Source organism: Triticum aestivum, chromosome 7D (genome assembly GCF_018294505.1).
Source record: "Triticum aestivum cultivar Chinese Spring chromosome 7D, IWGSC CS RefSeq v2.1, whole genome shotgun sequence".
NCBI lineage: Eukaryota > Viridiplantae > Streptophyta > Magnoliopsida > Poales > Poaceae > Triticum > Triticum aestivum.
In genome coordinates, this window is record NC_057814.1 from 31,613,981 (window position 1) to 31,625,140 (window position 11,160).

General features: G+C 45.2%; 1 protein-coding gene across 1 annotated transcript; it reads left to right on the top strand.

Moving 5' to 3' along the window:
* Positions 1 to 2,521: 2,521 nt before the first annotated feature.
* LOC123168258 (mitochondrial carrier protein CoAc2-like) lies at positions 2,522 to 8,191 on the top strand. Its single transcript, XM_044586132.1, has 7 exons — positions 2,522 to 2,728; positions 3,108 to 3,193; positions 4,722 to 4,929; positions 5,197 to 5,329; positions 5,454 to 5,638; positions 5,715 to 5,837; positions 7,728 to 8,191. Exons 1-7 carry the CDS (start codon positions 2,576 to 2,578, stop codon positions 7,869 to 7,871), a joined length of 1,032 nt encoding a protein of 343 aa, XP_044442067.1. The 5' UTR covers positions 2,522 to 2,575; the 3' UTR covers positions 7,872 to 8,191.
* Positions 8,192 to 11,160: the final 2,969 nt, after the last annotated feature.

The window sequence follows — 11,160 nt, forward strand, 5'->3', positions numbered from 1 at the left end:
CACCCCCCCCCCCCTCTAACTTTACCCAGCTTGATCTTGACGACACTTCCAAAATCTCATGAGACACCAAAGGAGTAAACCCATGAATAAAAGGATCAACAAACATGTCTGGAGAAAAGAGCGGGAGATAGGTTAACACACCGATGCAACACACAATATAGGTGAGATCCTTTTTATAGGACGTGGAGATAAATATTAGGAAAGAAAGGGCGGGGAAAAGTGGGTGGAGGGCGAGAAAAATTGGTGGTGGAGAAGGGCAAAAAAGAGAGGGAGGGATGGCAGGAAAATAAATATGCATGTTCCTCAGCCATTTCAGTTATGCACAAGATGACATCATCGAGGGAGTCCTCGCGCTAACACATCATTTAGTGAATAGAAGGATCGGCTAACACACACAAATACAACACAACATTGGATCTGATACTATGGTGTTGTGTCGTGATCTGGTACAATTATCCGCGATCTGATATGATTCAAGGACTACTATTTAAGAGCACCTACAACCCCGGTTGCGTAATTTGGGGCCCTATACGCCTACGGACATTGCCGAGCACGTCCACGGTCAGTGACCGGGCACACCCCATTTGTCCCTGTCCACAAATGCACCCTCCGTATGTCCGCACCCAAATACATACAAACCGATGTATGCTATGTAGATCATCTACAACTTAATATGAACAAAACAATCGGACATAGATAGGGTAACCCGACATAGCTAAATTCCATAAAATTACATCCAAAAGGGCCATCAGACTTCACCACTATACTAAAATGCAAGATTTAAAACTAATTAAACATACCTAAAATACAAGATTTAAAACTAATTAAACATATGGAGGCGGCTGGAGTTCATCACTTCATCATCACCTGTCGTGCCGCTGTCTGAGGAGGAGGAGGAACTGATGATCCCTACCATGTGACGGGCGGCGCGGTTTTGTTCCCTCGTGATTCGTCCGGCTCTCTCTGCCGCCAATGCCCTCTGCGTCGCCAACCTCTCTGACTCCTCGAACATGATGCGGAGCAGCGCCGCATTTTTGCGGCACCATCGTCGGGCATTGGTCTCCGCGGAGGTGTATGATGAGAGGATTGCATCACGGAGCGCCTCGGCGTCGTTGGAGGCGGGCGGCACCGGCTTCGGTGCAGATCTAAACGACCTGCAACCATAGGGGCTTGACACGGCCTGAGGCACCTTGTTCATGGCACAATGATACATGCACCCCTCGGTCTCCGGCTACCCCTACCACAGGATCAATGGTGTTGGGACTAGCACCCAGCGACGCTCAGTAGGATCAGCTACTAGCGGTATCGGGTGCCGCTGGTCGCCCTGTCGCCTCACTGGGGAAGGGAGAGACCGCTTAGTGTGGCCGTGGGGCACCGCGGAGTTGTAGCTGCAGACCCTGGCCACTAGCGACGCAGTAAGGAATGCGGAGTGTGAGTTCCTCCTCATCGCCGGACGAGCTCGAGGAGTCGGCGGCCAGCTTAGCCTAGTCAATCTCATCGGAGGCGACATCGGATCTGCTTCCGGCCATGACGGAGAGGATGAGAGAGATTGGGGAGAGGAAGGTATGAGAAGGGAGTGGAGCGGAGAGGTCGAGAGGACTCGAGTGAGTGGGGTTTGGGCCACGTTTGTGGAGGCCGGTTAGGTGGCTTTTTTATATGGTCAGTGAATGACAGGCCGCCCGGGCGTTTAGGACGACTACGGATAAAGATGGCAATGGGGCCCCGAAACCCGCGTCCCCGCGGGTTTTTCCCTATTAGGGGACGGGGATGGGCGTATTTTCATCCCCGCGGGGCTGTTGCTGGGCACATTATACAACCCAGCATGTTTCATGGGTTTACACCCGTTTCGGTAGTCCCCGAACCCAAAATCCGACAATACGAGGCAAAATGATTTTAAATATGCCGATTTATCGCGGTTATTATTGTGAAATATGCTTATCTTTGCTGCTGAGATGGGGTATTGTATTTTGCTGAAAAAGGATGCTTGTAGCTGCTGTTTTTGATCTTTTTGCTCAAGCTATGCTGCTAAAACATGCTCTTTGTAGCTGCTGAACCATGTAGTAATGTATTGTGCTGAAATTTGCTCTAAGTTATGGTACTGAAATTTGCTTTTTTTGCTGCTAAAATGCTATTATTTGTTCCTATTATGTTATCTTAAATATGCCGATTTTCCCGTGGGTTTAGAAAACCCGACGGATTTAGGGGGCGGGCAAAAAACTAGCTTCGCGTACGATGACGGAGACGGGGATGGGTTTACTATTTTCTCATGGAGATGGGTTAGGGCAGGCAAAACCCGGTTGGTTTCGTCCCGGTTCCCATCTTGAGCTACCGGTGCCATAGATGCTTTAGTCCGCATGCAAAAATCATGTAAGCACACACCCGTGCATGCTTAAAACATTTCCTTACGCTCGACCGCTCATGGGCAGCTTGGCGCCCACCATCTGCTACCAAACAACTAACGAAAACAGCTTACTTATGGGTCCCTCGGCCGGTCGCCCCCTACGTACGGAGCGCGCGCACACACAATTCACTTTCGTCTCTCTCTGCTCCTGCGCTTCCACACAATTTGTGCGCGATGACCCAGGCGGCGGTGGGTGTGATGGAGGAAGCGGAGAGAGGCGGCTGGGCGGTGCCGCTCGCCGTGAGAGAGCTCATCGCTGGCGGGGTCGCAGGTGGCGTTGCCAAGTGCGCCGTCGCGCCGCTCGAGCGCGTCAAGATCCTCCTCCAGGCACGTATTGCCAATCCTCTATCTCCACCGCAATTCACTCTGAGCCGTTCCTGATTGCTACGTTCTCAGAGGATGGGAAGCGTCGTCAGTAACTCTTGATTGCTGAACTAGTGCTTGATCGCAAACCCTATTTATATGCTTAAGCTCCTAACAGTAATTTTAAGTGTATAATGATGAGATAAGCCAGCAAATATCAATTGTTGAAATGAAAAAACTTTGTAAGGAAGAGATCTCTGGGAGTACTAATATTTTCTTCTTCTGGGAGGCGAATACTCACCGAGTTATTGACATTTATGCTTGTACAGAACCACCTCCCTGCAACTTTGCATGGTAGTTGTGCAACCCTCATGTAGTTAAAATTTTCTGCTGGTGCTTTCAGACTAGAAGGGCGGAATTCCGTGGGTCTGGATTGGTTGGATCGTTTCGGACAATCTATCGGACAGAAGGTCCCTTAGGGTTTTACAGGTTTGTCACTTTTTATAGTATACTAGTGAGTTGAACATGCTTTGCACATGGGTTGTGAGATGTCGTTACAACACAATGTTGACAAATACTCTAAGAAAACACAATTTTGACAAACAACTGACATTTACACATTATGTGCATAAAGTTCAAGATATAAATTTCTTACTAATGATAGCTAAATTTGTTGAAAAAGGAAAACCTTTGCTGCATAGTGCTCCAAGACGTGTATATAACCATTATATGTATGAACCTTAAGGATTATTTTGTTGGTATGAATATGCAAAGATAGTGTTGCGATATTTGGTTGAAATTCTCTGAGAAGACATATGTACTTTGAGAAATTGTTGATCAGAAGTCTTCTGCCTTGAGTAAAAGTTGACACCTAATCTCATAAATGGATACACTTTTATTAAAGCGAGAAACTCTAATGAAGCAAGATCATGCATGAAAGATTCTAGAATAAATGAGAAGTTTGTAAAGATAGTATATGTGACAATTAGAAGGTTGTACTAAGTTTTTAATTATTACAAACTTCTAGATAGTACACATGGCAGAATCTGATGTGATGGATAGGAAATCGAATGGTCAGCAACGATCGGATTTGCCGCCTCTTGACCGTCGGATAGATTTCATCCAATGATCCATATTCAAACTTATTCACACACTATGTAATGGTATAGAAGAAAGGCGGAATTCCGTGGGTCTGGATTGGTTGGATCGTTTCGGACAATCTGTCGGACAGAAGGTCCCTTAGGGTTTTACAGGTTTGTCACTTCTTAGTATACTAGTGAGCTGAACATGCTTTGCACGTGGGTTGTGAGATGTCGTTACAACACAATGTTGACAAATACTCTAAGAAAACACAATTTTGACAAACAACTGACATTTACATATTATGTGCATAAAGTACAAGATACAAATTTCTTACTAATGATAGCTAAATTTGTTGAAAAAGGAAAACCTTTGTTGCATAGTGCTCCAAGACGTGTATATAACACATTATATGTATGAACCTTAAGGATTATTTTGTTGTTATGAATATGCAAAGATAGTGTTGCGATATTTTGGTTGAAATTCTCTGAAAAATATATGTATTTTGAGAAATTGTTGATCAGAAGTCTTCTGCCTTGAGTAAAAGTTGACACGTAATCTCAAAATGGATACACTTATATTCAAGCGAGAAACTCTAAGCAAGGTCATGCATGAAGGATTCTAGAATAAATGAGAAGTGTGTAAAGATAGTATATGTGAGAATTGCAAGGTTGTACTAAGTTTTTAATTATTAGAAACTTCTAGATAGCACAAATGGCAGAATCTGATATAACGGATAGGAAATCGAATGGTCAGCAATGCTCGGATTTGCCTCCTCTTGACCGTCAGATTGAGTTCATCCAACGATCCATATTCAAACTTATTCACACACTATATAATGGTATAGATATAGGTATAGATACGTAACAAATGTAGTCTAGCAATACATACTTGTATAGTGCAAACGTAAGCTGACTTTTGAATTTCTTTTCTTAAGGGGCAATGGTGCCAGCGTTGCTAGGATTGTTCCTTATGCAGCTTTGCATTACATGGCATACGAAGAGTATCGCCGATGGATCATTCTTGGTTTTCCTAATGTTCAACAAGGGCCTGTTCTTGATCTAGTGGCTGGATCAATAGCTGGAGGAACAGCAGTCGTGTCCACATATCCGCTTGATCTGGTTCGCACGAAGTTGGCTTATCAGGTTAGCTACTTAGTTCTTGTATCCTTAACTGCAGAGGAAAACAATACTTGTCCAGTATGGTTCCAAAAGTTAGCTTTTGATGTATCACATCAACTTGTTCTCTGAAATAATATAACAGGAACGATTTTTGGTGATACTGATGTTGCTGTGTTTGAGTCGACCTGTCTACCTAATAGTTTGCTGTTAGTCTTATATGAGTATTGACTCGTTTCGTTCAGTTTGTGGTACTGTACCTGTTCAACTCAGCACTAACTGATTAATAATCAGCTGCAGGTCAAAGGTGCAGTGAACCTCAGTTTAAGAGAATCTAAGCCCTCAGAACAGGTTTACAAAGGGATCCTTCATTGTTTGAAAACAATTTACAGGCAAAATGGCTTGAAAGGCCTATACCGTGGCATGGGTATGCTATTTTTTGGTTTCCAAATTTTGCTCAAGGCCAAGATTATATTCTTGGGACAAAAGTCTTTGTTGTTATTGCCAAGATTTAAGTATGTTGCTATATTAACTGACTTATTGGTCTCCAGCTCCATCATTATATGGAATCTTCCCTTATTCCGGTCTTAAATTCTATTTCTATGAGAAGATGAAGACTCATGTTCCTGAAGAGCACAGAAAAGATATTATACCAAAACTTGCTTGTGGGTCAGTTGCTGGTTTGTTAGGACAGACAATAACGTATCCCCTTGATGTTGTTAGGCGGCAAATGCAGGTATAATTACCTTCATTGTTTGTGGTTGTTAAACATCTTGGTTGTTCTAAAGTAGATTTTGATGCATCAATTTTAGGTTCAGGCGCTCTCATCGTCCAACCTCGTAAAGGGGAAAGAAACATTTAGAAGCCTTGCTATGATAGTGAAACATCAAGGTTGGAAGCAACTGTTTTCAGGACTATCTATCAACTATTTGAAGGTGAGACACTTATAACACTAATTTTTTTCGACAAAGGGTGCTTTTTTATTGACTCATAGTGTAGCGTCGAGGGATACAATCATAATGAGTACACACCCGGCCTCTGCACAACTAGGATGCACACAGCCAACACAACACACGCACCCACACGATCACTTCGGCAAAGAGCAAAGTCATAAAAGACCAAAGATATGCCTAGGTGGAGAAAAGAAAACCCGAAGAATTGAAAGCGACAATAAACGGTATACAGCAGTGACCATCGGTGTCAACCATCTCTTCACAACACAAGGACTATGAGAAAGGCTCTTCAAAAGCGACGCCTCCAGGAAGGGAACGACGTTCAAGCGCCGCCGTCGCAGAATCCAACCACACCAAGGTTAGATCATGGGTTTTCACCCTGAAGATGTTGTCCGAGCCAATTCCGAGCAATGCCCTCATCAGGGTAACGACGCAAAAGAACTCCGCCATTGCCAGATATGACCAACTAGGGTCAAACCTATGGTTTTCACCACGGAGCTCGAGACTAGGTACTACAGAAGTACCACCCTTTATCGAAAAAACAGAAGTACCACCCAATCGAAGTAGTCTTGTGTCGTCTCCTCCACTTTCCTCGATCCCAGTAGTTGCATATGCGCACGGTCCTTGTGACGGGAGATGTCCACGCCCGTACGAGCAAGCTGACAAGACGAGACAAGATCATCTCTCGCCACCATCTGACAAAGACTTTGACGGGGAAGAAGGACTGTCGGCACCACCAAAATCCCGGGATGGGGACACTCTGAAGGCCTACACCATCCTCACAAGTAGCAGCTGTTGACTGATCTGTATCAGACGGCAGCTCCACGAGCTGCCACTACCTCCGCCGTCCTCGCCAGTGGACGCAGATCATCCAGGTTGAAGCTCTTCAGGTAACCGGTCTAGCCCACAACCACACAGCAGCCTGTGGACCAGATTCACGGCCGAACTGGAGGGAACAACCACCATGAGCACTACGCACCAACGCCAAAAATGCACCCATGGAGCAGTGGCCCTAGCATGGATGTGCTCTCAGGTTGGATGCACTGGAGGAAGTCACATCACAAGACGCAGAAGAGCAACATATGTGCATGCTCCAATGGTCCTGTCAACAAAGATGACTGCGTCACGAGCGCCCATGGTGCCGACCTAGTTATCTCAAGTGGAGCGCTGGAGCCGCCGCTGCAGCATCAACCTTCACAGCCGCCAGCCGCCATCTGCATCTCGTCGAACACGTTGCCCAAAGATCCACGGGAACGGAACCCCGCCGCCGCCGTCAGCCGCTCGGGCAAGGCCCGATGACGCCGACCGGCGGCGGCGAGGGGAAGGCGCACAGGGATGACGCCTGAAAAAGCGGATCGAGCGCCGCCCGAGTCGCCTAGGCGGACGACGTGGGGGCAGTTTTCAGCCCTCGTGGGATGCAGGGCTGCAGCTTATAACACTAATTAGTAGTCGTTAAAATGACATGCTCTTTCCTGATGACCGATGTAGACATATGCGGCTGGAACACTGCAATTCCCATTTGTCGTCAATGATACTAATTATTAAAAATTAAAAAATACTAGCCTATAACTTCTTGAGTGTACTGTCATTCCAAATCTCCACAATGCTTTGTTCATTTTGCACTTGTGTTGTTATGTTAATTTAGTAATCCACTAGGCTCAGATTTTCTTGGTTCGGAATATTTCATACGATTGTTGCTCCCTGTATGTGATCACGCTTTAAGAAGTTCTAAATCAGAATATTCAGTGTCATGCTTAACAACTATCGATGGATATAGTTACGCGCATTGCATAGGTAACGTGCTTCTTCTTTTAGGTACAGTTTGTGTTCATGGTAAAAGCATAAATTTTCTTAATTTCTCCATTTTTACAGGTTGTCCCATCGGCAGCCCTAGGGTTTACTGTGTACGATTCCATGAGGGATTGGCTTAATGTTCCATCTAGAGAGCAAGCGCCTGTGGTTGTCCCTGTGTTATCAGAAGACGGAAGTGATGCTGCCCCTGTTCACTCCAGTTAGAACAAGTTAGCATTTCTGGTCGTGCAACGCCTTCACTGCCTTAATAGTTAATATTCATAAGCATGTAATTGTATTCTTTCTTGGAGCGGTAACCCCACAATTCACTCCAGTTAGAACAGTTTGTTGTCTAGAATAATACAAATAATTGTTCGACCTTCAGTAAGCCCATAAGCAGCGCAGCTGCAGATGCCAAACCTAGGCTTGTATCAAGAGAAGTAGAAGTAGAGGTAGAATTCCACCCTGATCCTGTCAAAGAAAGGTAGAATTCCTTCCTGTCAAAAAGAACAAGTATAATCCTTGCAAATTACTGATTCTTGTGGAAATTCACAATGATTGGATAGCTTGTACCAACACGTGAAGTTCTTGGTGAAGTCAGAATTCAGAGCCTTTTGCTGCCTCTGCTTATTGTAGGATTACTCCTGATTCTTGCAGACATGGGCTCTGTTATTGCGTGTTCTTCCATGTGGAGTTGAGCTGAGATTCAAAAGCCATGCTCGTTGTTCTCTTGTCATACAACACTTAACTATGCCCACTATCAGGAAAACAGCACCGGCTAATTATATGGAAAACTCTCTCCAAGTGGCAGGTTTATCCAGCCTCCCTTGCTTGTACACGCAGATAGATGCATACTAGTGTTATAGAACAGCAAGAGGAATTTCATGGTATAGACTACAGAGCATGAGGTGCACAACTCTTTCCAAAGTCAATAGGACGGACCTGCAGCGTAATGCGGCGCGCAGACTGAAAAACCGGAGGGCTGGATCATGAGGTAACTATATAACTCCTCGGTCAACTAGTTCTATTCAAAACGAAGTTTTGACTAAAGTTTGCAAGCGAGCCAACCAGCTTTCCAATGAAAAAGTTTAACTGAAGTTTGCAAGCAAGCCTGCATGCCTAGCTCAGGTCGTTGGTTGGAACCTTTGCGGCCACCCATTTCAATTTTTGTTGTAAACATCCCAAAAATAAAGTGAGGTAGTGAGAGCTCGAACTGGCGACCACATGAATAGAACTAGTGCGCATGCTACGTGATCGTGTTTATGTAGTTCAAATTCAAAATTTTATTACGCTAGCCGAGGACTTGACAGCTAAAACTAAGAGAGTGTGGTGCATACTGCATGCTCCTCAATTAACAAAGGGATCGATCCCAGTCACCACTTTCAAGCTGATCGAACTTATGTTGATGCAGAGACTGGGTGTAGTTGATATCTACCCAATATTAGTGTATTCCCTTTAAAAAAACATAGGCCTCATCGCTGGCTACACGCTGGCAGCATGTTCAGCTGTCGACACCTGCGTACCTATGTCCAGCTCCTAGATAACCCCTGCGGCCGCGCACCTCGGAGAGTCAAAACACCAACCACAGCCGGCGGCGGCACTCAGACTATTCAAGACCTCGCCGCAGCCTAACAAATTGGCATCCGCGTCATGGACAACTGCCCCCCACCGTCGAGAGAGCCTGACATGCCGTCACGCTATATCCGCTGTCAACTAGCAAGTGGGAAGGGATCCCCGACGCTTTCTAACCGTGTGTCGAGGCACCGACGCAGCCTGCATCAAGGATCGCACGCTGCCCAAGTCTGCCAACAACTGCAAAGAGGACCCGTCCATGTCTCAAGTAGCTGCCCTGCCACAGGACGCTCCAGCGACGGAACCAGCACCGTCCGATTTATCCCCGTCGGCGAGTTCCCATGAATCCAGCAGGTGGCAGGTCGCCGTTGGCGTTGGTGTCGGTGTTGGATGCAGTGTTGTTGCTCTGGGTGTCGTGCTTGCTCTCCTCATGCTATGGCGTCGGTGCTACCGGCACGGCCACCGAAGCAAGAATATCCACCCCATGGGTGTCTCCCGCGAAGGGATCTTTGATGTGGCCGATGGTGGAGACCATGGACGTGCGTGAGGCGGTGTGGTCGTTGACCCTATGAGAGTGAAAGATGGACCGTATGTTGATAAAGTAGTATTTTCTTAGAGCCGACTATTATACGAGTTGACTATTACTCCCTCCATCCAGGTGCATTAGTCATCTTAGATTGTGTGCATCGATGCAAAAAAAAAATCTTAGATTATGCATTGCGACCAAGGCGGAGGGGAAAACAAGAGAACTCAAAGTTTATTTGCTAATTAATAGCATTCATGCAATGAACTAACCACTGTGTGTCATGTTTGATAGTAAGTCAATTAAAGCATACATGTCCCACATTTCTTATTGGTTGATTTTTTTATTTATGTGAAGAAACAAGAAACGAGGTAGAAGTAAATGTAATGCGCCTAAGTGTTTTGACATAATTTCGTTTTTGTGAGGTGACTTATACACCTAGACGGAGGAAGTACATTGGCTTTAGATGATATGGCAACATGCTATAGTTAGCAGTTGGCTATATTATAAGGTGGTGGAGGTGAGCATATGGCTAAGATGAAAAAATTGTGGGAGAGGAGTAGGGGTGAGGAGAGGAGCCTGGAGGAGTGTACTTTGAGGAAGAAGAATGGGGGTTCGGAAAGCTAGTGTTTCAGGCACCTCACTTACTGCGTTGCTACCAGTGGCCGACGAGTAAAGGAACCCCCATTAGTAATTTCTACTAGGGGTTGGCAGGTTGACAGCCGCCCATTCGAGTTGCTTTTTTGCAATCTTGGTAACACATGAAAATGGCAATGTTATAAGAAGTCACAATATAATTTTGAAAGAGCTAAATAATTGACACTCAAATACAATGAGATTAGGACATCTCCAATGTGGATCAGCAAACAGATACCACCAACAAGTTCGTGGACATCCATCGAGCTTCGGTCGTTCAATGCAATTTATAAAAGAAAAAACAGGACACAGATCATAACAAAAACTAAAAACCAAAGAAAAAACAGGACACTGATCAAGGTTGATGACCCCGCGCCCGAGCCGCCAGCCTCGTCGTTGTTGGCGGCCAACGCCAACCCGCGGAATACAACAATATAACTACAGCAGGAAGAGTGCCCATTCATAAAGAAGAGCAAGCCTAGTACTTCCATAGATACTAATAGGTTTATATACTAACATAGAAGGGCCAATCTTACAAGGTGGATCAATAGATTCTGATAATGGAAGTCTTACAAGGTGGATCATTTTTCTCAAATCAGCTAAGAGGAAAGAAGAATATGTCAGGCATGAGCAAATTATGAATAAAACCAGTCAGTTTGAAGCATGACAGCTGTAGATTCTGATAAAAAATGATTCCCATAGAGTAAGAAGCTTTAGAGCATGCGTTTCGGGGTGGATCAATAGGATTTCAAGCAAACCGATAAATATTTCGACAATCTATCA